The sequence below is a fragment of the Neomonachus schauinslandi genome, chromosome 16, assembly GCF_002201575.2.
Source record: "Neomonachus schauinslandi chromosome 16, ASM220157v2, whole genome shotgun sequence".
Taxonomy (NCBI): Eukaryota; Metazoa; Chordata; class Mammalia; order Carnivora; family Phocidae; genus Neomonachus; species Neomonachus schauinslandi.
The window spans coordinates 10,801,186-10,828,877 of NC_058418.1; the positions used below are offsets into that span (position 1 = coordinate 10,801,186).

At 42.4% G+C, this 27,692-nt stretch overlaps 1 protein-coding gene across 1 annotated transcript; it reads right to left on the minus strand.

Annotated features, from left to right (window-relative positions):
- Nucleotides 1-1,187: 1,187 nt before the first annotated feature.
- On the minus strand, nucleotides 1,188-13,179 carry LOC110572896 (zinc finger protein 234-like). Its single transcript, XM_044911421.1, has 4 exons — nucleotides 13,125-13,179; nucleotides 11,127-11,270; nucleotides 10,431-10,512; nucleotides 1,188-3,452 (listed from the first exon to the last, which is right to left on the minus strand). The coding sequence occupies exons 1-4, from the start codon at nucleotides 13,131-13,133 to the stop codon at nucleotides 1,588-1,590; spliced, it is 2,100 nt and encodes a 699-aa protein (XP_044767356.1). The 5' UTR covers nucleotides 13,134-13,179; the 3' UTR covers nucleotides 1,188-1,587.
- Nucleotides 13,180-27,692: the final 14,513 nt, after the last annotated feature.

Below are 27,692 nucleotides of genomic sequence, written 5' to 3' on the forward strand. Positions count from 1 at the left end.
TTTGTTCTCTATATTTAAGAGTCTGTTTCTTGGTTTGCCTCTCTTTTTCTCCCTTTGTTCATGTTTTGTTTCTTAAATTCCACATGAGTGAAATCATATGGTATTTGTCTTTGACTGACTTACTTCACTCAGCATAATCTCTAGCTCCACCTATGTTGTTGCAAATGGCAAGATTTCATTCTTTTTTATGCCTGAATAATATTCCATTGTATATATACACATCTTTATCCATTCATCAACTGATGGAAACTTGGGCTATTTCCGTGGTTTGGCTATTGTAAGTAATGCTGCTATAAACACTAGGGTGCATGTATCCCTTTGTATTAGTATTTTTGTATTCTTTGGGTAACCTAGTAGTACAATTGCTAGATCCTAGGGTATTCTATTTTTAACTTTTTGAGGACCCTCCATACTGTTTTCCACGGTGGCTGCACCAGTTTACATTCCCATCAACAGTGCAGGAGGGTTCCCCTTTCTCCACATCTTGCCAAAACCTGTTGTTTCTTGTCTTGTTGATTTTAGCCATTCTGACAGGCATGAGGTGCTATCTCATTGTAATTTTGATTTGCATTTCCCTGACAGTAAGTGATGTTCAGCATCTTTTCATGTGTTTCTTGGCCACCTGGATTTCTTCTGGGAGAAATGTCTATTTATGTCTTGTGCCTATTTTTTAATTGGATTATTCATTTTTTGAGTGTTGAGTTTTATAAGTTCTTTATATATTCTGGACATTAACTCCTTATCGAATATGTCATTGGCAAATACCTTCTCCCACTGAGTAGGTTGCCTTTTAGTTTTGATTGTTTCCTTTGCTATACAGAAGCTTTTTATTTTGATGTAGTCTCAATAATTTATTTTTGCTTTTGTTTCTCTTGCCTCAGGAGACCGATCTAGAAAAAAGTTGCTACAGCTGATGTCAGAGAAATTACTGCCTGTGCTTTCTTCAAGGACTTTTATGGTTTCAGGTCTCACACTTAGGTCTTTCATCCATTTTGAATTTATTTTTGTGTATGGTGTAAGAAAGTAGTCCAATTTCATTCTTTTGCATGTGGCTGTCCGGTATTTCCAACACCATTTGTTGAAAAAAAACTCTTTTTCCCATTGGATATTCTTTCCTGCTTTGTCATAGATTAACTGGCCACATAATTATGGGTTCATTTCTGGGTTTTCTATTCTGTTTTATTGACCTATGTGTCTGTTTTTGTGCCAGTACCATACAATTTTGTTTACTAGTTTTGTAATATAACTTGAAGTCCAGAATTATGATGCCTCCAGCTTTGAGGGCTGTATAGATTTAGCAGCAAAGTCCCAGCCCTCATGGAGCTTACATTCTAGTGGGTATCAATTCTGGTATACCCATCATTATACTTGTGTTAAAGGCCAGCCCAAACTCTTTTCCTAAGTACTACTACCTCCTAAGTGATTCTGAACAAAGACTTACCACACCACTTACAAGTTTTCTCAACTGTGTGATCTTGTGAAAACTGAGATATGTTCAATTATTGCTTAAATACCAACTAAACTAACACAAGTATTTTCTCTCTTATGAGACTCAATGATGATAAGAATTCAGGGTTTTATTAAGCATCATTTTGGAGAACTTCTTTCTGATGATTCTTTGATGTTCTTACCACTCTTCTTACTTTCATAAAATGTATTGCCACCATGAGTTTTGCGATGATGTGAAAGTTTTGATCGCCAACGGAAGCTCTGACCACACGTCTCACACTTGTAAGGTGTCTCCCCTGTGTGAACCCGCTGATGAGACTGCAGCTGCGAAGAGTGGCGGAAGACCTTGCCACACACATCACATTTGTATGGTTTCTCTTCACTGTGAACACTCTGATGAACCTTCAGACTTGAGGCCTGACTGAAGTGCTTCCCACACTCCCCACACTTGTAGGGTTTCTCTCCTGTGTGGACCCTCTGATGCATGTCAAGATTCAAGCTCCATTTGAAGCCCTTCCCACACTCCTCACATTTGTACGGCTTTTCTCCCGTGTGGACTTTCTGATGGGCTTGAAGGTGTGAACTGCGACCAAAACTCTTCCCACACTCCTCACATTTGAATGGTTTCTCTCCACTATGGATTCTCTGATGGGCCAGAAGATTTGCGGCCTGCCTGAATACTTTCCCACACTCCTCACAATTAAATGGTTTCTCTCCTGTGTGGATTCTGCAATGAATTTTGAGATCTGCTCTACGATTGAATCCCTTCCCACACTCTTCACATTTGTGTGGTTTCTCACCAGTATGGATCAGCTGGTGAATCTGAAGTCGGGAACTCTGATTGAAGCCCTGCCCGCACTCCTCACACTTGTAAGGTTTCTCTATGCTGTGGGTCTTCAGATGGGATTGAAGATATGCTCTCTGACTGAAGTCCTTCCCACATACCTCACATTTATAGGGTCTCTCTCCCGTGTGGACTACCAGATGAACTTGATAACGGGTTTTTGTACCGAAGTTCTTCCCACACTCATCACATTTGTATGGTTTCTCTCCTGTGTGGACTCTCTGATGTGCCTGAAGATTTGAACTCATAGTAAAACCTTTACCACACACTTTGCATACATACGGTTTCTCTCCAGTATGGATTCTCTGATGGGCCCGAAAATGTGAAGGCTGAATGAAGCCCTTCCCACACTCCTCACATTTATAAGGTTTCTCTCGTGTGTGGCCCTTCTGATGGATATGAAGATTTGAGCTACAAAAGAAACACTTCCCGCACTCCTCACATTTGTACAGTTTTTCTCCCGTATGGACCATACAATGGCTATTAAGTGATGATCTACGTCGGAAACTCTTACCACATTTATCACATTTGAAGGGTTTCTCCCCAGTGTGGATTCTCTGATGTTCCTGAAGATGTGAAGCATGAATGAAGGCCCTTCCACACTGGTCACAATTATAAGGTTTCTCTTCCATGTGCAATTTATAATGAACATTAAGTGCTGATCTACGACAGAAGCCATTCCCACACTTCTCACATTTGAATGGCTTCTCCACAGTGTGAACTTTCAGATGAGTTTGCAGACATGAGCTCTGGCTGAATTCCTTACCACACTCATCACACTTGTAACGTTTCTCTCCCAGATGAACTCTCTGATGAATATGAAGTGCTGAGCTGTAACAGAAGCTTTTTCCACACTCACGACAGGTATGAGACTTCACTCCTGAGTGTGTTTGTTGATGAAGATCAAGGCTGGAGACATCACTGAAATATTTCTTAAATTCACTAGACTGATTAGGTTTTTGGCCTGTGTGAGTTGCAGACTGTCCTGCTCCAACCTGTCCGGGTGAATCACCTTGTTTGGGGAGCTGAGAACTCTTTATCATGGAGCCCTGACACCTGGTTAAGTCACTTGCAATCTGTTGCCAGATCCGCCAGCAGGAAAGCTCTTCAGGTGGTTCTGCTTCTATAACAGTCTTCATCTTACTTTGGATCTTTCCTCCTGTAAAGACAGAATGCAGAGATGTGGACAACTGAAGACTTTGTTCAGTGTTCTCAAGGTTTCACATTTAGAAGACATCATGAGACTTTAATGAATCCAGAGAATATTCTGTTGGTCTTTTCCACTGTGTATCTTATTCTCTGGTTTACATGTGAATGGAATCCAAGAGGGGGTCCAGTGGGCTCCTATCCGCTATGCAAGTATACACCAAGTCTCCTTTTTTTTTTTAAAGATTTTATTTATTTATTAGAGAGAGAGAGAACAAACGGGGAGGAAGGGCAAAGGCAGAGGGAGAAGCAGGCTCCCAGCTAAGCAGGGAGCCCAATGCTGGGCTCAATCCCAGGACCCTGGGATCATGACCTGAACTGAAGGCAACCATTTAACTGACTGAGCCACCCACGCACCCCCCACACCAAGTCTCCTAAAAGAGGCACAAGTTAAATGCCAAAGACTTCATTCAAAAATTGATAATATAATTCAAATGTTAACCTATGGCCATTTCCACTGAATTTGAAAGTCAGTGTAGAATCTTGAATACCAAATTATGTAGTTAATAAATTATGGAGACAGAAATGTTATATAATAAAATATGAATCAACTAGAACTTCAGGAAAAGCAATAACATAATCAAATTTTGGGTTCATGTTATATATCCTAATATCAAATACCCTGAAATATTTATATTTATATTTATATATTCAAAGTATTCCTGGAAATTCTGCACATGTTTACCTAATCTTATCTTTCTGTTTTGACAGACATTAAATGAGTTGGCTACTATTACAAATTTTTGACCACTTCTAATAATTTAAGTTCAGAAATGTGTTTTCTAAATTATCTCATTGGCATTCCCAAGTCTCTATATTTATACAAAGGTTATCTGAACATTTGGAGATTATTTTTTCAATAAACTTTTCAATTAGCTTAAGAAGTACTTTTCTTAAAACTCAACAATAAGAAAAAAAAGAACCTGGTTTAAAAATGAACCAAAGACCTTAATATATACCTTACTGAAGAAAATATACAAAGGGGCCAATAAGCATATGAAAAGATGCTCCACATCTTATGTAATCAGGGAAATGCAAATCCAAACACCGAGATACCCTACACACATACTAGAATGGCCAAAATCCAGAACACCAACACCATCAAATGCTGCCAAGATGTGGAGCAACCAGAACTGTCATTCATTGCTGGTGGGAATGCAAAATGGTACAGCCATTTTGAAGAGTTTGGTAGTTTCTTTCCTTCTTTCTTTAAGATTTTATTTATTTGAGAGAGAGAGAAAGAGAGAGTGAACACAGCAGGGGGAGGGACAGAGGGAGAAGCAGACTCGGTGCTGAGCAGGGAGCCCAACGCAGGGCTCGATCCCAGGACTCCAAGATCACAACCTGAGCCAAAGGCAGACACTTAACCAAATGAGCCACCCAAGTGCCCCGAGTTTGGTGGTTTCTTACAAAACTAAACATACTCTTACCATACCTTCCTGCTATTGCACAATTTGGTATTAACCAAAAGGAGCTGAAAAAAAAAAATTTTTTTTTAATTTATCCATTCATGAGAGACAGAGAGAGAGAGATGCAGAGGCAGAGGGAGAAGCAGGCTCCCCGTGGAGCAGGGAGCCCAATGCAGAAATTGATCCCAGGACTCTGGGATCATTACCTGAGCCAAAGGCAGAGACGGTTAGCCGACTGAGCCACCCAGGCATCCCAGCAGTTGAAATTTTAAGCCCACACAAAAAAACTATACACAGATTTTTATAGCAGGTGTATTCGTAAGGACAAAACTTGGAAGGAACCAAGGTGTCCTCCAGGAGGTGAACAGATAAATATTAACTGTGGTACATCCACACAATGGGATATTATTTGGTGCTAAAAAGAAATGAGCTATTAAGGCATGAAAAGATATGGAGAAAATGTAATGCATATTACTAAGCGAAAGAAGCCAAACTGAAAAGTACAATTCCAACTTTACAACATTCTTGAAAAGGCAAAAGTATGGACAGAGTAAAAAGATCAGTGGTTGCCAAGGGTTAGAGGGGAGGGATGAAGAGGTGGAGAATAGGATTTTTAGGGCAGTGTAACTACTCTATATGATATAATAATAGTGTGTACATGGCTTTATCCATTTGTCCAAGTCCATAAAACGTACAACACCAAGAATGAACCCTAATGTAGAGTAAAGACTCAGTGATAACGTGTCAATACAGGTTCATCAATTTTATCTGGCAGGGGATACTGATGTAAGATGCTGTGGGTACATGGGGACAGGTTTATATGGGAGATCTCTGTCTCTTTTTTGCTATGAACCTAAAACTGCTCTAAAAAAATAGTCTTTGAAAGCACTACTGAAAAAAATGTTTACAAAAGAGAAATTTGGGCCACCTGGGTGGCTCAGTCAGTTAAGCATCTGCTCAGCAGGAAGCCTGCTTCTCCCTCTCCCTCTCCCTGCTGCTCCCCTTGCTTGTGCACTCTCAAGCTCTCTCCCCCTCTCTCTGTCAAATAAATAAAATCTTTAAAAAAGAGAAAAATTCACTCCCCTACCTGTATGAATAGTCAATTAAAAGCTGCCCCCTCTTTCAATCCAGTAGACATGTGGTAAACAGCCTCTATATAACTATATAAGCCTTGGGTCACTTTATTGGAAAGTTACTTCAGTGTCGAGGTATCTTGAATGTCTAGAATGACTTGCAGGTGTGGGAGCAAATACCCAAAGCACATGAACTAAAATAAGCATAAAGCAGAGAGTGGAACTTAAGTTTCTACAGGCAAGTTTCCTTCATGAGGACAAAAGGGAAATAAAGTTGAACAGAAAATATACATGGCTCTAAAACCTGACAGAAATTCAGATCTCTAGGAAAAATGTGAAAACAACAGAAATGGAGCCTGGGAGAAGGAAAAGGTAAGGTTACGGTATGAACTCTGAAAGCCAATCCTAGAGTGGGAGTTCAATCCTGCCAGGAACTCTTCCCAGACAGATGCATGGATGGTTCCTAATGATTTTTAGGTCTCTGCTCAAAGTGAGCCCAGCAACAAGCCCCTTTACCGCCCAGTGTAAAATAATCAATCCTGCCTTCACCCAGTTCACCTCCGGTGACTCCCATCCCTCCTTTTTTATGTTCCATGCAGCACCTTGCACTATGTAACGCTAAGTCATCTGTTGTTCACCATGTCTTTCCCACCATGATGCAGCATCAAGGAGGGAAACATGTTACACCTTGTAGGCTGAACACATTTTACACTTTCCTACTTTATAACCAATGTCCAGAATCATGTCCGGAACATGGTGCATAGTCAACAAATACATGTTGAATGAATAAATGAATCCCAGTTTGACTATTTTGGTGAGAGTTCAAGCCAAGTCCTAGAAGGAAAACATCTTTTCCAAGTAAGTTATTTGAAATAGAAAAGGGATAGAACACTGTAGTTTTGCTGGGAAGCTGAAAAGCTGTATAGGGGACATCAAGAACCAGAGGTACATGACGCAGGATGCTAATAAGAAAATCAAAGGTGGGGGCGCCTGGGTGGCTCAGTCAGTTTGGCATCTGCTTTCGGCTCAGGTCATGATCTCAGGGTGCTGGGACTGGCCCCACGTCAGGCTCCGCTCAGCGGAAGTCAGCTTCTCCCTCTCTGTGCTCTCTCTCAAATAAAAAAATAAAAGAGAAAATCAAAGGTGGCAAGAATCCCTGGGATGAAAAGAAAGGAGGGACTATCACTGGTTCCTTCTGAAGCTTTAGGACTGTCTATCTGATAAAAGATTGTAGAAAAACAGTGCATATACAAATGTGTGGATAAAATAGCCCATCACAACAATTTTTCAAATTAAAAAGCTCTAATACTCTAATGAGCTGGAAATATTTAAAAGCGTGTAATAAGCTTTCAGAAAAAAGAACCACGGGGCGCCTGGGTGGCTCAGTCCTTAAGCGTCTGCCTTTGGCTCGGGTCATGATCCCAGGGTCCTGGGATCGAGCCCCGCATCAGGCTCCCTGCTCCACGGGAAGCCTGCTTCTCCCTTTCCCACTCCCCCTGCTTGTGTTCCCTCTCTCCCTGTCTCTCTCTCTCTGTCAAATAAATAAATAAAAGAAAAGAAGCAAGACAGAAACTATCAAAGCATCACAGCCAAGAGGACAGGGGTCATTACAGAAAATGCCTATGAAAGTCACAGATGTGAACTGACACGTGAAATGTTTGTTCTGATTACAATAAAAGATCCAGTTCTTACCATGGCTCATGCTCAAAAAAGCTTGAAAACTTTGGTTGTAGAAGTTCCCCAGTTCTTAATTAAACAAATTGTTCAAATGGAAAGATAAGTTGCAAGAACAGAATCTTGGAAAAAGATTACTTAGGTGAGTATGTACGTTTTTGGTAGGTAATGTAGTTCATGGTTATATTTAACAAACTGACCCTTAGAAAGAGTAGTTGTGTGGGGTGCCTGGGTGGTTCAGGCAATTGAGCAGTCGGTTCTTGGTTTCGGCTCAGGTCATGATCTTAGGGTTGTGAGATCAAGCCCCGCGTCAGGTTCCGTGCTTGGCAGGGAGTCTGCTTGAGGATTCTCTCTCTCTCCCTCTGCCCCCCCCACCACTTGCACACATACTCTCTCTCTCAAATAAATAAATCTAAAAAAAAAAAAAAAGAGTAGCTGTGTGAGGGGAACAGGGAGTACCTCTGAGGATGTGACAGTAAGTTTCCTGATTCTCTCTAGGTTAGAATGTTCACTAGTTGAAAAACACCCAATCTTCATTAAAAATCAAGGGAAAACCGTATGACATCTATATTCTTTAACATTTGTTTAATGGCTAAATTTGTAGAAAATAAAAAGCACGATGTATTTTTGAACCAGATATAGAGGCAGCACTCACGTATGTGTCTCCTATTACTCTCACCTTAAATCTTCCCCCTCAAGCACAAGGAAGGGGAAAGCAGGGGGCAGTAACATGGGTGGGGGCTTTGAAAGAGGCAAATGAGCTGCAGATGGCAAATCTTCAAGAGGAAGGCAGCTTACAACCTGGTTGACACTGTCTGACACTATAGGAAACAGATCTTTCTCCCTCTGTGGGGGGACCTAAGAATCAGAATCAGAATTCTCATCCCAAAGTATTCTTCCCAGAAATGAAAATGCCCCCTAATGGAAGATTCCAGGAAAGCCACAGGCAAAGGGTGTTCCTCAGTATGGTTACAACCACAATGCTTCTAAGTTTCTCTGGGACACGGGTCAAGGGCACAGACCAACACACATTCATGCCAAGGGCACCCCAAGAAAGTGAGTGAAATAGAAAGTAACTGGATAGGCATTAATCAGAAGACAAACAATATCCTGCAACATCCTTCATTCACTCTGGTTTGCACATGACCTACAGCTATCTCCCTGGCCCACGGAGACACAGGGGTCCCCCATCCATTGACACATTCACCAAATCAACACATTTTCCAGACACCTGCCACATACCTGATGATTCTAGGCACTGAGGACAGAGCAATGAACAAAAGAGACACAATCCCTCACTTGTGGGGATCACACTCCAGGGGGGACAGAGAAGAGATGACCAAGCAAACAAAAACATATGAGGCACAACGTAAGGAGGAATAAGGAGAGTAAAGGGAAGGTGATGTTTTACGTAAGTTGGTCAGAAAAGGCCTTTCTTGTGATATTGGAACTTAGCACAGACAGGAAGGAAGGAAGGAAGGATGGATGGACGGATGGATGGAAAGAAGGAAGGAAGGAAGGAAAGAAGGAAGGAAGGAAGGAAAGAAGGAAGGAAGGGAGGTGGGGAGGGGGAGGGAGGGAGGGGAAGGAGGGATGGGAGGCAGGGAACAAAGGATTTCAGGTAAAAGAGTATGTCGGCCAGAGAGTAAGGGCTCTGAGGCAGAGGATATGTAGTAGGCAGATTAACTGGCTCCTGAAGAATCCATGTCCTGATTTTTGGAGCCCAGAATATGTTACATTACACAGCAAAGGGGAATTAAGGTTGCAGATGGAATTAAGGCTGCTAATTAGCTGACTTTAAAATGGAAGAGTATCCTCTATTTTCTGGGTGGGCTCAAAGCAATGGAAAGGATCCTTCGAGATGGAAGAAGAGCATAGGAAGGCAATGTGACTGCAGAAGAACGGACAGGGAAAGCAAGGCTGCTGGCAGTGAAGATGGAGGAAAGGGGCCACAAGTTTAAAAACCTGGGGTAACTTCTAGAAGCTGAAAAAGCAAAGACACAGATTCTCTCCTAGAGAATTTCCAAAAAGAAACGCATCTGTGCAGACACTTTGACTGTAGCCCATAAGAACCATGTCACACCTGGGACCCGGAGAACTGTGCGGCAGTCCACCTGTGTCGTTCTAAGCCGTGAAGTGTGTGGCGATCTGTTACAGTGGCAGTGGGCACTACAGCGTCCCCGGCCAGGCTGAGAAACACGGGGGGCGCGATGTGAGTGGAGGGGGCGGAGCAAGAGGAAGCGAAGAGGGGATTTGGGAGGAGCACACCGTGGAGGACTCTAGAAGCCACCTGAAGAGGTTTTAGCTCCGGAAACCTGGATGGCTCAGTCGGTTAAGCGTCTGCCTTTGGCTCAGGTCATGATCCCAGGGTCCTGGGATCGAGCCCCACATCCGGCTCCCTGCTCAGAGGGGAGTCTGTTTCTCCCTCTCCCTCTGCCTCTCCCCGCTGCTTGCACTCTCTCTTTCTCTCTCAAATAAATAAACTCTTAAAAAAGTAAAAAATAAAGAGGCTTTAACTCAAAGAAAAATAAGCCGTAGACAGTTTTGAGCAAAGGAATGGCGCCCTGACTTGCACTTCCTAAGGATCACACTGGCTGCTACATGGAGAACAGACAATACAAGGGAAGGTGTGGAAATGGGTGCGCCGTACAAAGACGGCTGAAACGATTCAAGATGGGGTCTGGCCATTTGGACCAGGTGAGATGGTAAAGGAGGGGAAAGAAGTAAGACACATGGAAGACACTGGCAAGGACTCCCATCTGCTTTGTTCTTAACCTGATCTCTCTTCTCTGTCGGTTGCTAGCATCATCCAAAGCTTTTTTGCTCTCTCTAAGCGGAATATATCATGTCTAAAGGGGTGCTGCATTGTGAACATGCAAAGTCACATATTTAAAATGAACACACAAGGGCGCCTGGGTGGCTCACCTGGTTAAGTGTCTGCCTTCGGTTCAGGTCATGATCCTGGGATCCTGGGATCAAGCCTCCCATCGGGCTCCCCACTTAGCAGAGTCTGCTTCTCCCTCTCCCTCTGCCCCTCCTCCCCTCTGAAGCCCTCTCTCTCTCAAATAAATAAAAATCTTTAAAAAAAAATAAAAAATAAAATGAACACACAAAAGGTACAAATGGGTATTTGGATTTCTACACATACCGGTCAATTAATCAAAATCAGCGTTTTTCAAACATTTAAAAAAATATGACCTATTTCAAGACCCAGACGTATATGCGTGACAGAAACCTATTTCTAACCAATGTCTATCACACAATCGGCGGGAGATCTTTGCTGTAATGTATTCATTACAGCTAACTGAGATTTTCAAACTGAGATTTTCAAACTGAGATAACAAACTGAGATTTTCTACTTTATTAAAAAAACTACTGGTACACCATCAACGCAGGTAACCATTTCAAGAGCCCCGAAGCCTTGAACACCCAAGGACACAGAGCCAATCCAGGAAGCAGATATTGAGGCATATAGTGCCTATGCTCACCCACAGAAATCAGATTCCTGAAGTTCTCCAGCATCACGTCTCCGTACAGCTTCCTCTGGGCGGGGTCCAGCAGCCCCAGCTCCTCCTCCGTGAAGACCACCGCCACGTCCTTGAACGTCACCGTCTCCTATAACAAGCACAGGCAACCTCAATCTTGCACCGGGTGGCCGCTGGGAGTGGGGCAGCATTGAGGAGGTGGAAAGGGTGGTGGGAAGTGGTTTCAGAGTTTGAGGGACTCAAGTCCATCGGCAGGCTTCCAGGCCCTTCTCCTCCTACCCTGCCAATGCCACACACTGAAGTTCCTTCAAGGATTAGACAAGGGAATACCTATAGCCTTTGGAACAGGACATGGCACAGAGTCGGTGCCTAACAAACATCTGATATCAATCGTATTATTTCTTCATGTTGCCAACATCAGTACCTTTTTCCTCACATTTTGTGGCTCTGTGTTATCCCAGAGAACAGATCCTCTATCCTTACCTGTTCTGAACAAATGATATTTAATTTTACATATTTTTCTCATTATAACCCATCCTGAAGTACGTCATTTTACGTAGATCTTGTTGCCCTGCCTGGTGACTTGAAAATAATTGCTAGAGAAGATTAAAAGGTCAAAAATGGGCACATTTAAAATTATGATCATATGAGGATAGATTTTCTTCCCAATCTTTTTCCTACTTCCCTAATCTTTCAAGGGAATACGACAACCTGGGTTCTCCATACAATGGCCAAGAGCAGGTTATATGTTTTTCTATGGTTTTGGCAATCTGATTTGGAAGAACAAGTTGTATTAGTATTCCCATTTATTTGATTGTAAATTAACAGAACTACCTTTTCAGGGGCGCCTGGGTGGCTCAGTGGGTTAAGCGTCTGCCTTCGGCTCAGGTCATGATCCCGGAGTCCCGGGATTGAGCCCGCACTGGGCCCCCTGCTCAGCGGGGAGCCTGCTTCTCCCTCTGCTCTGCTGCTCCCCCTGCCTGTGCTTGCTCTCTCTGCCAAATAAATAAAATCTTAAAAAAAAAAAAAAAAGAAGAAGAAGAAGAGCGCTCCAGACACACACGCCACAGGGCCCAGGGCCCGAAATGAACTCTGTCTTCCTGTCTATCTCTTTCACTCGAGCAGAATGCCTCACATTCCTGCCCTTGGTTTCTTGTGTGAATCTGAGCGGGTCTCTCATATTCACATGTTTAAGATGAAGATAAGGCCGACACCTCCTCCCTCAGCTGCTCTGAGGAGCCAAGGCACAGAATGCAAGTCACTGGCCGATACTAGGACCGAGGAACGGGGAAGACGGAATCCAGCTCTCCCTGAGCACAAGCCTCCAGCAAGATCTGTGTGAAGCAGCACTTCCAGCCTGCTCTGCCTGCAGTTAGATATTCCACCTAAAAAACAGCCTACCTGGCACATATCAAATGTGAGGACAAAAAGCTAGCAGACTGTTTTCAGAGCTGATGTGGGGGGACAAGGTTTTATGTCAGAAAGTGGTCACCAAAGTGCTGCTTGAGACAATAAAATCCCTAAACCGTGGACATGTCTATGAATGGAAAGGAGTTAAAGATAGAAAGCTACATCGATTCAATGGGAATGGGATGCAACCATAAAAAATGAACATTATTTAACATTAAAGAGAAAAAAAAAATCAGAATTTAAAATTAGGTGTATATTATGAATACAAATTCAGTTATGCATGCCCACAAGAGTAAGAGTAGGAGAAAATCGAAACAGCTCATTTGTCAGTCAGGAAGTAACGAAGTGGGAGAATTGCTCATTTCTAGTCATTTTTTTACTCCGTAAGATAAATAATAATAAAACAAAAACCAAAAATACGTGCAGAGTAAATTCAAAGGGGACAAAGTAAGACCCTGATGCAAAATAGGTCCTCAAATGCCTGTTGCTCTGCTTGAGTCGTCCCCAGAAAAATGTGTGACGACCTGAGGAATGAGATGGAATTTAGAAAGTGAGAAAGGCAAGCCCTCCTCACCTTGAACATGGTCCTGTGTCCTCCTACTTCCGGGCGTGTGTAGAGTCCTGAGTTGCACAGGTAAGAGGAAGGTGGAGCTGCACCTGGCGGGGTGCCTAGGAAGGCAGAAAAAAAGGCTTTAAAGGTAGCCCAGGCTGCTGCTCACCTACAGGGACTATGACTGTGAATCCGTACATCATCCGTACACGAATGTTCACAGCACCGTTATTTGTTAATAACCCTCGTACTGGAAACCACCAAGATGTCGACCTATGACCTATGCAGGAATGAACACATTGTGGCAAATCCATACAATGGAATATTATTGGCCAATTAAAAGGAAGGAGTACTGATCACGCTACAGCATGGATGAACCTTGTAAACACTGCTGAAAGTGAAAGACACCAGTCACAAAAGATCAGATAATGCAGGATTCTTCTTCTATGAAATGTCCAGAAGAGGGAAATCTATGGAGACAGAAAGCAGGTTAGTGGTCGCTGGGGTATTAGGGGAGAAAATGGGGCGTTAACTGAAAATAGGCATGAGGAATCCAACTGGGGAAACAAAAATGGTCTAAACTGAATTATAGCAATCGCTGCACCACTCAGCAAAGTTACTAAAAATCACTGATTTCATGGGGTGCACCTGGGTGGCTCAGTTGGTTAAGTGCCTGCCTTCAGCTCAGGTCATGATCCTAGGGTCCTGGGATCAAGCCCCAATTGGGCTCCCTGCTCTGCGGGGAGTCTGCTTCTCCCTCTCCCTCTTCCCCACCCCAACTCACTCTCTCTCTCTCAAATAAATAAAAAAAAAATCCTCTCTCTCAAATAAATAAATCTTTAAGAATGCCCACTAACAAGTGTATCTTCCCATAAGAAGACTTTATTAATTCTGATGAAAAAAAAAATAGTAACTTTACAATGGAGAAACCTAATAGAAATCACCTTAGCTAGTCAACAAAGGTGAGTTCACCAAAACATTGACAAACCAACATCCTTCGGCTACTGTTATGTTGCAATGACAAGGATGCCTCAGTGCTTCTGCGGAATCCCTGCCAACGACACAGAACAAAACCTAAACGTGTATATATCAGATAAACCCCAAATGAAGAACTTTCTCCAAAATGACTTCCCTCTATACTCTTTAAAAAGCATCAAGAACTGGCTCCTGGATGGGTGAGTCGATTGGGTGTCCGACTATTGATTTCGGCTCAGGTCATGATCTCAGGGTCATGGGACTGAGCCCTTCTTGGGCTCCACACTGAGCACAGAGTCAGCTTGAGATTCTCTCTCTCCCTCTTCCTCTGCCCCTTCCCCCACTTGCATTCTCCCTCTCTCTAAATAAATAAAATCTACAGAATAATAAATAAACAAATGTTGCTTCAGGAACAAGAGCACCTGGCTCAGTCAGTACAGCATGCGACTCTTGATCTTGGGGTCACGAGTTCGAGGCCCCACACTGGGCATAGAGCTTACATGGAAAAATAAGAAGTTAAAAAAGAAAAGTATCAATGAAAAAGACAAAGGATATGGAATGCAATCCACGTTAAGGAACATCAAGTGTGATAAAGTTTTTGTAAAATTTTTATAAACAAATACACAGCTTAAGGCAAAGCATAAAATTGGGACTTTGAACTCGGATGGGGGAGGGGAGAGTGGTTATAAGGCCTTTAAATGAAAAACAGAACAAAATTAACAAGACTGTGGATTACATAACAGGATATTATATAATGTTTTCCAGCATTATCTAACAGGTAACACTATTAACTACTATTAGTAATAACTTACTAGATAGGTAACATCTAATAGATAACTAATAGATACTATTATGTAGTATAATATCTAATATCACTAACTAACTGGTGCTAAATTTCTATAATCAGCCTCTCCTAAATCCCTCTTCCCAGGATACCTCCTGATACCCGTATGTGGGACTTCCTTCCTTCAGAAAGCTAAAATAAGCTGTCATTGAATTACAGGTATATTCCTGGTGTTATGTGGCTGACGGAGCCATAAAACAGGCAAAATGTAAACAATTGGGGAATTTGGTAAAGATTATATGAGAATTCCTTATACTATTTTTGCAACTTTTCAATGGGAAAATTTTAATTATATAAAAATAAAGTCTTGGGGCACCTGGGTGGCTTAGTCGTTAAGCGTCTGCCTTCGGCTCAGGTCATGATCCCAGGGTGCTGGGATCGAGCCCCGCATCGGGCTCCCTGCTCCGCGGGAAGCCTGCTTCCCCCTCTCCTACTCCCCCTGCTTGTGTTCCCTCTCTCGCTGTGTCTTTCTCTGTCAAATAAATAAATAAAATCTTAAAAAATAAAAATTAAAGTATAAATAAAAAATAAATAAAGTCTTAAAATATCAGGAACAGTCATAACAGTAATAATGGGAATAATAAAGATGATCAGGAAACTTTATGGAAGCTCATTAGTTTATTCTTTCTTGGCAGTGTTTAAAAGTTTCCATAGTTATGGGGTACCTGGCTGGCTCAGTCAGTGGAGCATGCAACTCTTCATCTTGGGGTTTTAAATTTGAGCCCCTCATTGGGTAGAGATTACTTAAAGATAAAATCTTAAGGGGTGCCTGGGTGGCTCAGTCAGTTAAGTGACAGACTCTTGATTTAGGCTCAGGTCATGATCTCAGGGTCCTGGGATCAAGCCCTGCATTAGGCTCCACGCTCAGCAGGGAGTCTGCTTAAGATTCTCTCCTTCTCCCTCTGCCCCATCCCCTGCATGAGCATGCGCGCTCTCATGCGCGCTCTCTCTCTACCCCCCCAATAAATAAATAAATCTTTTTTTAAAAATGAAGAGGGTGGGGGGATGGGGTAACTGGGTGATGGGTATTAAGGAGGGCACATATTGGGATGAGCACTGGGGGTTATACGCAACTCATGAATTGTTGAACACTACAACAAAAACTTATGATGTACTGTATGCTGGCTAACTGAACATAATAAAAAATAAAAAAAATAAAAATAAATTATAATAAAAAATGAAGAATAAAATAAAATCTTAAAAAAATTTTTCCAAAAGTGCTCAGTATCGTTCGGCATCAGGGAAATCCAAATCAAAACCTCAATGAGATACCACCTCACACCAGTCAGAATGGCTAAAATTAACAAGTCAGGAAATGACAGATGTTGGCGGGGATGCAGAGAAAGGGGAACCCTCCTACACGGTTGGTAGGAATGCCAGCTGGTGCAGCCACTCTGGAACAAACAGTATGGAGGTTCCTCAAAAAGTTGAAAATAGAGCTACCATACGATCCAGCAATTGCACTACTGGGTATTTACCCCAAAGATACAAAAGTAGGGATCCGAAAGGGTACGTGCACCCCGATGTTTATAGCAGCAATGTCCACAATAGCCAAACTGTGGAAAGAGCCAAGATGTCCATCGACAGATGAATGGATAAAGAAGATGTGGTGTATGTATACAATGGAATATTATGCAGCCATCAAAAGGAATGAGATCTTGCCATTTGCAACGACGTGGATGGAACTGGAGGGTATTATGCTAAGTGAAATAAGTCAAACAGAGAAAGACATGTATCATATGACCTCACTGATATGAGGAATTCTTAATTGCAGGAAACAAACTGAGGGTTGTTGGAGTGGGGGGTGGGGTGGGAGGCATGGGGTGACTGGGTGATAGACACTGGGGAGGGTATGTGCTCTGGTAAGCACTGTGAATTGTGCAAGACTGTTGAATCTCAGATCTGTACCTCTGAAACAAATAATGCAATATATGTTAAGGAAAAAAAAAAGAGAACAAGATAGCAGGAGGGGAAGAATGAAGGGGGGGAGATCGGAGGGGTAGAAGAACCATGAGAGAGGATGGACTCTGAAAAACAAACTGAGGGTTCTAGAGGGGAGGGGGGTGGGAGGGTGGGTTAGCCTGGTAATGGGTATTGAGGAGGGCACATTCTGCATGGAGCACTGGGTGTTATGCACAAACAATGAATCATGGAACACTACATCTAAAACTAATGATGTAATGTACGGGGATTAACAGAACAATAAAAAAAATTTAAAAAAAAATTTTCCATAGTTAAAATACACCAGGGGACAGACACAAAAAGATACATGATAATTTTGTAAAATATTTATAAACAAACATACAAATATACACAAAGAACCACCAAACAGAAATGCATTAAAAGCTTCACAGTTGCTATCTTTACATTGTGGATTAATGGATAATTTAAAAATGTTTTCCCCTCATATTTCTGCATTTTCTGAATTTTCCATCATGGTTCTATAAGAATAAAACATATTAGTAATAAGTGAAACAGAAGAGTTGACAATGTTTGAAAAAACTCAGAGAAGTCAAAGCCCATTAGCCTTGCTTTTCAGGTCCTCCAGAATGAAGTGCTAACTACCCGGGGTCTGATTCCTGCTAGTTCCTATGGCTTAAGGAGAACATATCCAAGAGATTAGGAACTCGCGTTCTGGACTCAGACTGCTTTCATCCCAACCCCAGCTCAGCCTCTTTACTAGGTGGGGACTATGGGCAAATCATTTATGCTCCGTGGGTCTCAATCTCATTTTATAGAATAGAAAAAGAAAGCAGAATTTCTTCACAGAGCTATGGTGTGGCACAATGTATTTATTTGTATAAAACCATCATTGGTGAGGTCGGCAATTAAGGATTCATTATTATTAATGCTCATGCCTGATTACACATCCTATACATTATCCGACTGACGTGAACACTGTTATAAAAGAAAAATGCCAAATCCTACTCACGTGGAACCTTGCTGTCAGTAGCCAAGGCGTCACTCCTTCCACCTCTGTGCAGCCCTTTGTGAGAAGTCAGGCTGGGGAAAGAAAAGAATGTTATGAAATGCCATGATTGTGTTGCCCTTCTCAATAAAAGTTAAAACCTCCCCTCCCCTCCGTGCAATCTGGAAGCAACCCTTGTCAACAACTAGAGCCCAAGACCTGATGTTTACTGCCCACCTCCTTGTACTCATTAACCTTTGTCTTAACATTTTTCCTTAAGCTCTTCTTTCTAGCTTACCTTGGGAGAGGGAGAAGCAGGCTTCCCGTGGAGCAGGGAGCCCGATGCTGGGCTTGATCCCAGGACCCTGGGATCAAACGACCCCTCTAGCTTACCTCTTAACTCAGGCAAGTGACACCCGAAACCACGCCTTGGGTGATGACAACTGCCAAGACCTGCCCCAGGCCCAGACCACCCAGACCTTTGGAACCCGACTCATGCTTGCACAGAAGAACCATGGAGTGACTTCTGGAATGACCTATTTCCTTTGCTTCATTATAATACTAAAATCTCTGCCCAAGGTGGGGGGAGGGAGGGAGGGCTCAGCCTCATTTACATAACATACAATGTAGGTATAGCCATGTTTCCTTAAGCCGCATGCTCAACCTTATGCCCGCCTCTACATAGAATGCCAAGACTTCCCTATCTAAAACTCCTTCCTAATCCTAAACAAAAGGAACCCATTCACCCTCTTTTGGGGGGTCACTGCTTTGGAAGCCATTCCCTGTGATCTCTTTATTTGCTGCAAATAAGGTTCCTTTGTGCAACGATTCAACCTGGTAGTTTCTGACCTCCCAAGGAGGGAACTCACATTGGTTCTGTTACACCCTCGCCTTCCTAAAAGAGAGATTATAAGGGGTCTGGGATTGCCCAGCATCGTGCAGGAATGAGAGAAGAGAGAAGGTTCTGCCGTGGGATGGATATCTGACCCTAACCCAGGGACCTGACTGCTTCTCAGAAAATTAATACTAAGAAAGGTCACCATTCACCATGTGCCAGAACCCGTTTTGAGATTTTTATTTGTATCAGTATAACTGACACGCACCTGGCTCTGGGATTCCCAAACAGACCACACTCGGCCTCTTGCCCCTGACAAAATCCACAGGCAGAGAAACGAGTGGTGGTGAAATAAGAAAGGAAATTTATTTCAGGGAGGCCAACACCATAAAGACTACAGACAAACAGCTCAAAGACTGTCTTCAGGGTACTGAAAATACTTCCAGGTTTATACAAGGAAAATGTGGGGCAATGGCAGGTGCGCAGTGAAGGGCAAATGATCACTGTCTCAATCACGGGTGGGGCCCTGCTGGCTAAGAGCAGTCCTTATTGCATGAGGGGGTAGTTTGGGTTCCCACCAGCGGATGCTTTGCCCTCGGGGGTCTTCCACCCGAGCCAAGAGACAAGCTGGAAAGAAGCCAACGAGAAAGTTTGAGGTCAAAATGGAGGCAGCTTTCACCACCTCTTTCAATTCCCCAACACCAGGAAGCAGAAGCACCCGTGGGTGAAGGGAGGCAGACACTGGGCGAGCTGAGACACGCAGAAACTCTCAAACCAGGCCATAGGTGACCCCACCCCACCCCACCCCAGGACTCGCAAACCACCCTGAACGCAGAGACTCCCCCTGAGATGCACACCACTGCCCTCCAGCTCCTTACCTGCGTACCCTACCCAGGCTTCTTTCCCCCTAAATCGCCCGGTCGCTGCTGGTTCCAAGCACAGACCCAGGAAGTTTGAAGCGCCGGGAGAGGCGGAACTGACGCACCTCTCCCAAAGAAAATTCAGTAGCAACCTCACACTCCCCCAACGGAAGTGCCCGCGAGACCGCGGGGCTCCTGGACTACACTTCCCAGAAAGCACCAGAACCGCCTTCCCGAGCGGAAGTGCACGCTACCACACAGAGCGTCTGGACTGCATCTCCCAGAAGGCACCAGACCTACCTTCCTGAGCGGAAGTGCACGCCACCACACAGAGCGTCTGGACTGCACCTCCCAGAATGCATCAGCTCTACCTTCCGGAGCGGAAGTGCTCGCCACCACACAGAGCGTCTGGACTACACCTCCCAGAAGGCTGAAGGCAGAACATTCTTGGTCTCACTCTCCAAAACAAGTGTTGCGGCTACTGGGAGCTCCTTGTCTATACTTCCCCAAATGCTAGAATGGAAGGAATCACATAGTCCCGACTTCTTGGGTGGTCATACGGGTTTCTACATTAAGAGTCTGCGTTACCTCTGCCTGAGTCCTCAGCGAAATTATTCCATGGATACAACTTCCTGAATTCGAAATGCCTCCCAATTGTGACACGAGTATTGTTGGAAAGGCAACGGGTGAGGAGATAAAATCTTCAGGAAATTAACGGGAAATGATCGCTTAGGCGACACTAGATGATTGAAAGGAGGATGATGTTTAGTCATAATCTGACGATATGAGGCCAAAACAGAGTTTAAAGAATGGGTGGTGTAGAATGATTTGGGAGGGGCGGTGAGGAGCGAGGAAGTTACCCGTCCCTACTCCAGACCCTGATGGACCACAAGTTTAGTAGGAAAAACAACTTAAAAGGGCCAAAGTGGAAGCTTGTCCTCATGGAAAATCGCTCTTCCCTCACTTAAACTTTTCATTAAAATTATCCCTGCTTCGGAGGTGAAAACGTCAAGTTTCAGTGAAGTTACAAAATTGTCCACTATCTCAAAGCAAGCAAGACTGCTGGAGAGCTTGACATCGGAGTTACTCTGATTCCCAAAGCCTATGATTTAATGCCAAAGCACTGAGGAGGATTCTGTAGGTGAGGGAGCATGTTCTAGTATTAAGAGTTTTTTCCCTTATATTTTCTGGTTAAAATTCTTTATTATAATTATTAAACAGGTATGTTACTGAAAACTAAAAATAGTATGAAGTAAATAAGAAAAAAATGCGCCTAGAATCTTTCCCCCTGAAGATAAAAAATGTCCCAAATAAAAGTTTGTCTCTACATAAACTTACATATACCTATCAACATACATATTTGATTTTTAAAAATGAAGTCTCATGTTCTCTATCCATTTTTCTAAACTCGGTATAAGCTGAACATTTTCTTGTATCAGTCACTGAAAATCTAACTCTTCCCACATGATGGCTGTATGATGTTGCATTGAGTGAATTGAGAATGAAAAACAGCCCCTGACATCTGGTGAAACAATATTACATACTGGACATTGATTTAGAGCATTTACAGCATCTGGGAGGACGGTGTGCAGCCCCGCAGGTTACTGCCACCTAATTAGCCGTATAACTGAGGCTTCAAGTGTCATTTCGCCATACCATGAAGCCAATTACTGCAGGATGATAGGGAAAATAGAAAGTGGCAGAGCAGCTTACATGGCTGCCGAGACCTATTGCAGAAGCTTCTCTTGTTCTGGGCCCAGTCAAAAAGTTTTCAGGGCATTCATAAAAGGCAAAGTGGCACACCCTGATTAGGACTATATTACCTCTAAAATCCAAAGAGGCTCACTAGATATTGTAACTCATTTTTGTGGGAAGATACAACACATTCTTTTTTTTTTTAAGACTTTATTTATTTATTTGACAGAGAGAGAGAGAAGTAGAGGGAGAGAGAGAAGCAGACTCCCCGCTGAGCAGGGATCCCGATGCGGGGCTCGATCCCAGGACCCCAAGATCATGACCTGAGCAGAAGGCAGACGCTCAACCGACTGAGCCACCCAGGCACCCCAACACATTCTTCACCTAGAAAGACAGCTCAACATACAACACTGAAAGCCTGGAAATTTTACTTGAGGTGCAAGACCCCTGAATGTTTCTGGGATTTATTCCCACCTTCTGATATGCAAGTCAATACATGTAAGGTAGTTCCTACCTTTTGCTCACCAGATCCAATCAGCACAATATCATCAATGTGCCAATTGAGAGCAGCAAGGATTCAGTCACTGCAAAAAAAAAAAAAAAAAGTTTGATTACTTCCTCTCAGTGCATAGTCACACAGGTACAATAGTCATAGGTCCCTTTGGGGAACTCTGGAGAAAAGATTAACAGTCCACATTTTTGCAGTATGGAAGCTTCCATCCTCAAGAGGACCTGGCCTCTCCTTCACCCAAAGGATTCTGGGTTTGTAAACTGGCCATGTCTTAGAATTGATTTAGGGGGCGCCTGGGTGGCTCAGTTGTTAAGCGTCTGCCTTCAGCTCAGGTCATGATCCCAGGGTCCTGGGATCGAGCCCCACGTCGGGCTCCCTGCTCGGCGGGAAGCCTGCTTCTCCCTCCCCCACTCCCCCTGCTTGTGTTCCCTCTCTCGCCGTGTCTCTCTCTGTCAAATAAATAAATAAAATCTTTAAAAAAAAAAAGAATTGATTTAGGAGCTGTGATTCTCTGTTTTGATGATTCAAGTTAGGCTTCTGTTTACTTGACCTAAAACTCTGCCACCTATGTAGATCAAATAATAATTTAGTAGCTTGCCATCTTTTTATTCACTAGGGACACAAAGATCAACAAGGAAATGTAGAGTTATTCTTTTTTTTAAGATTTTGTTTATTTATTTGACAGAGAGAGAGAGAGTACAAGTAGGTGGAGTGGCAGGCAGAGGAAGAGGGAGAAGCAGGCTCCCCACCAAGTGGGGATCCCGACGCGGGGCTCGATCCCAGGACCCTGGGATCATGACCTGAGCCGAAGGCAGACGCTTAACCGACTGAGCCACCCAGGCGCCCCAAATGTAGAGTTATTCTTAGAAAATATATTGTAAGCCCTAAGGAGTGATTGTGGAAGCAGCTGAAATGTCAGCAGCGTTCCTGTTCTTAGGCATTTGAACACAATGGTAGGAACAGGATCCCATGATCCCCAGGGGCAGGGCATAAGTTAGGAGCTATGAAAGAATGTAACCTTCAGTACCCCCCTTTCTGCTCCTGGCGATTGCTAGCCCGAACATCCTGCTCCTCCTTTATCCCATGACTGACTCCCTGTGTGCCTATGCATAGGGGAGAATGCAAGCCTGTTTTACGGCTTCAGGATATTCGCCATCCCTTTGTACTCCTTTCTCACGCTTCCAGGCATCTGTCCTTGCTTTTCTGATTAAATAAATAAATAAATAAATAAATAATAAAAGCTATGTACAGGATTCAGCTGTTGCTGCCCTCCCTTGCAGAAGCAGCCCTGCACGGCCGCTCAGACTGGTGTCTGAGAACTTTATTTCAATGCGCGACAACAGGAAAGGTCAAGAAGCCAGTGCATAATGACTTGAACTCTCAAGTCATTAATACCTGAGCTGGAACTTGAAGCCATGTGCTCTTTTTTTCCCCCACTTTCTCCAACATAGTTAGGAACAAACCCCCCTTATACTCCTTAGTTTGACCAATATGTTCTAAGGTCTTCAATAGTTATCTCCTTAGGAATATTGAATATATATTTCATATATGTTTGCTGTCACACCATGGCAAATGTCCTATTTTGCATGGGAAATAGAGTCATTAGTGCCTTTAAATACAGTAAGATTCAAGAACAAATTCTCGAAAACACAATTCAGAAAATTTATTCTTAACATTCTGTTCCTCTAGAACCACTCTTGGAGCAAAAATCCTTTTTTTCATAAAGATTCAACCAAAGAAAAAGAATTAATTGAAGAGATTTATTCCAAGAAACTGACTTACTAGATTGTGGGGCTGGCTTGGCAAAGTCAAAATCCTTAGGACAGGACATCAGGAAGGCCAAAATGGACCTCTTGGCCACAAACTAAAGATGCTACCAACAGATAGAATAATGGTTTCTTACAGGGAAGTTTCAGCTCTGCTCTTAAGGACTTTCAACTTGTTAAATCAGGCCAACCCAAATTATCTAGGATACTACACCCTACTCAAAGTCAATTGATTCTGGACTTTAATCACATTTACAAAATACCTTCCTAACACTTAGTCTGTGACAGAATAACTGGGGACTACGTCGGGCTCCCTGATCAGCAGGGAGTCTGCTTCTCTCTCTGACCCTCCCCCCTCTCATGCTCTCTATCTCATTCTCTCTCTCAAATAAATAAATAAAATCTTTAAAAAAAAATTAAAAAAAAAAAAAGAATAACTGGGGACTGTAGTCTAGGCGAGTTGCCACATAAAATTGACCACCACACAGATCTTCGTCAGCAGGAAACTGGTTAAGGAAAAATGATAGTTGGCACACCAGAATACTGTGTAGGCACTAGAAATGAGGTTGTAGGTTAATTTATTGACGTGAACTTCAAGAATTGTTTCAATTTAGTGAAAAACTCTAATTAGAAAATAGTATGCATTAGGTGCTAAGTTTGTAAAATTCTATACAACTCTTACTTGTATACATAGATATACTGAAGCATGCTCATCAAAATATTAATAGTGGTGAGTTCCTACTACTTCCCACTTTCTTCTTTTGATTTTCCTATATTGATGTACTTCTTTTCAATGTCCAGGCATTATTCTTGTCAGTAAAAAAATATGAAAGTATTTATACTTTAAACAAATCTCTCAAGAATTAAATATTTGTATTAAGACATGGCATATGTAACAAAATGTCAATCTCCAGATGAATAGGCAGAGGTTCTGAGATTGATAACTTTAGAATTAGTCACAGTGTGTCAAATAAACAGGAGATACCGTGGTACTGCACTCAGATCTTTAAATGGAGATCCTACCAATATGGTTAGATGTTAATGACTTGGGAAGCTTCTCCTTTTCAAACACAGAGAAAGGATGATGACCTCAAACAATCCCCATCAAAGGTAGGTAAGTTCAAAGCTAAGATGGGGAAACATGGTGACAAGTGGGAGCTGAAACTGGATGATCTCACAAAAGCTCTGGAACTAGATACAGATCTAAAAATTTACTACTGAGGGTGGTTGGGAGTCTAGGCCTCCCACGTTGGGAGACATGAACATGAACACAATGCAGCCAGTCTCAGGTGTTGTCACTACCTGTGACCACCTTGAGGACCCTTGCTATGCAGCTTAGGTGTATGCCATACCTGTCGTCTTTTCAGTTTTAGAAGTTAAGTACTTTTGGCTTAATCTGGTGAGATTTGTTACAAATAATTGCTTTGGTGATGATTTATCCAGTATTTGGTGACAGTTTAAAAGGAAAAAAATTATAGGCCCTAGATTTCTGTACACCACGTATGCAGGAAAGTTTATATAGCAGTTCTGAGACCGTGATCCTTAGAAAGGCCTGCTTGCAAGCCTGGACTTCGGCTTGTGTCAGGGAACATGGATTTGGGAAGACTACTCCATCTCATTTCTGGTAAGAGCTGTTCACTGTGCCTAAACTGTATGATGTGGTTTATTCTGAATACCTGCTCTTCCTATTGAAGGCTTGGATTTTGTTACATGCTAAGTAGATGGTGCCTACATGACCAGCCCTTAATAAGAACCCTGGGTACTGGTCTCTAACGAAGTCTTTTTGTAGGCATTTCACACGTGTGGCCACAATTCAATGCTGGAGTTGAGTGAATCCTGATACTGTGGGAAGAGGGCTTTTAGAAGCTCACGCCTGGTTTCCTTTCACTCATATGTGGACAATAAGGAATAGAGCACAGGATCATAGGGGAAGGGAGGGAAAACTGAATGGGAAGAAATCAGAGAGGGAGACAAACCATGAGACTCTCGACTCCGGGAAACAAACTGAGGGTTGTGGAAAGGGAGGTGCATGGGTGGGATGGGGTAACTGGGTGATGGGCATTAATGAGCGCACATGATGTGATGAGCTCTGGGTGTTATATGCAACTAATGAATCATTGAATACTACATCAAAAACTAATAATGTACTATATGTTGGCTAATTGAATGTAAATTAAAAAAAGGACATCTATGTAACTTTTCCCTTTACTGATTTTGCTCTGTAGTTTTTCACTGAAATATAGTCCTAAATCCAACTATATTCTGAATCCTCTGAGCAAATCAAAGAACCTCAAGGTGGTGTTAGGGACTCCCAAACGACTACACAAATTGAGACAGCATGGATCTCAGTATCTGGTATCCTGTGAAGATACAGCCCAGAAAACAGATTATGAAAATGAATCTATTAGATATATTTTGTAAATAAAGCCCTTCAGTCAATACACTTAAAATATCACCATGGTGTCCAAGAAGTGTGGAAAGGCATCTAAAGCTGCTCTTCCCCCTTAGAGGCTTGACTGCTATGCTATGATCCCTACCCCTGCATTTTTTCTTCAAAGCATTTCTTTTTGGGGCACCTGGGTGGCTCAGTCAGTTAAGTGTCTACCTTTGACTCAGGTCACGATCTCAGGGTCCTGGGATTGAGCCCCGTATCAGGCTCCCTGCTCAGCGGGGAGTCTGCTTCTCCTTCTCCCTCTGCCCGTCACCCAACCTCCCGGGCTTGTGCGCTCTCTTTCAGACTGTCTCTTTCACATAAATAAATAAAATCTTAAAAAAAAAAAAAAAGCATTTCTTTTAACCTCCACAACATAACCACTTTACTGGTATCTCCAGTATTTGTCTGCTCCCTGGCTTATGCCTCAAGATGCATCTTGTGCATCAACTACAAAGATGGTCAATCATACTCGTTAGCTTATCAGTGTATTCAAAGCAAAAATTTTTTTGCTTTTGAATACTGGAGTCCTACTGCTTAATTTTGATCTTCTGTGTCATACGATAATGTAGAGCAATCTTAATTAGGTGACTTAACTGTAAGGGACTCATAATTTTTCAAATTCTATTGTACATAATTTACCAGTTTGATCAAATGGATGTTCATTAAGAAATAAAAACATAATAGAGGGGCGCCTGGGTGGCTTAGTTGGTTAAGTGTCCAACTCTGGGTTTCAGCTCAGGTCATGATCTCAGGGTCGTAGGATCAAGTTCCGCATTTGGCTCTGTGCTCAGCAGGGTCTGCTGGAGATACTCCTTGCCAAAGAATATTAACAGTATCCACTCCTACATTATGTATGGACATACAGAGAATACACACATATACACAAGAGAGTTATGAATTTTATTATACTATGAAGGCTATGGTCTGATTTCACAAAGCCTGTATTATGTTCTCCTGGTATTACATGTCCTTGACATTACCTCAAACACCCCATATTATTATGGGATCATATGAAATTTAAACAAATTCTTATTGGTGAACATTTGTTATTTCCATTTAAAAACTGTGTGACATTAATGATGTGATTTTCATCTTTTCATTGTTTGAATCTCATAATCATGTATTTCTATAGTATGATTTCCAGATCACAGTTGCATGTTACACATTCCGTTATATACTGCTTTTCAAAAGATATGTATTGCCACCAAGAAAGAAAAACATGTAACTGTCATTTCTGCATCAGTAATTAATGTATCTGATGAAACCACCAAATCCCAAATTTTTCTATTACTTATTTCATGGGGATGAGGGAAGAATATGGGAAGCTGACAAGCTAAATGTCCTTCAAATTTGGCATAGCTTCTACCAGAGAAGTTTGATTTAAAAAAAGAAAAAAAGTGCTACAATTAGAAGGCAATCATATAAAAGATTACACAGAAATGCAGAAATTTAAATATCAATGATGAACTCAAAATTAAAATTATCATTACTCTGACACTTTTAATGTTACTTTGAACCCTTGCCTTAACATTGTTGAGAAAATTCAATTAAGCTATGTGCAGTGGCCAGTTATCATAGTTAAAATTGTCTGCAATGTGAGAAAAATCACAAAAGAGTTGATTTTCCACTGTATAAACCAATGGAACATGAAATCAAGACCCAAAAAATAACCAACCACAGAACAGAGGCTGAGGGTATACCAAGAGCCAACTGCAATAGGATACTACCAAAATAACGCTGTGGAATGCAGTACTGTGTATTTCT

Excerpts from the sequence above, each read along its gene's own strand:
- LOC110572896 (XM_044911421.1), bottom strand. Across the intron at positions 10,513-11,126 it reads TGGGTGAGCATAGGCACTAT|CCCTTTAGACATGATATATT; the intron begins ATGCCTCAATAT and ends ACAATGCAGCAC. Across the intron at positions 3,453-10,430 it reads CGACAGAGAAGAGAGATCAG|GAGGAAAGATCCAAAGTAAG; the intron begins GTTAAGAACAAA and ends CTGTCTTTACAG.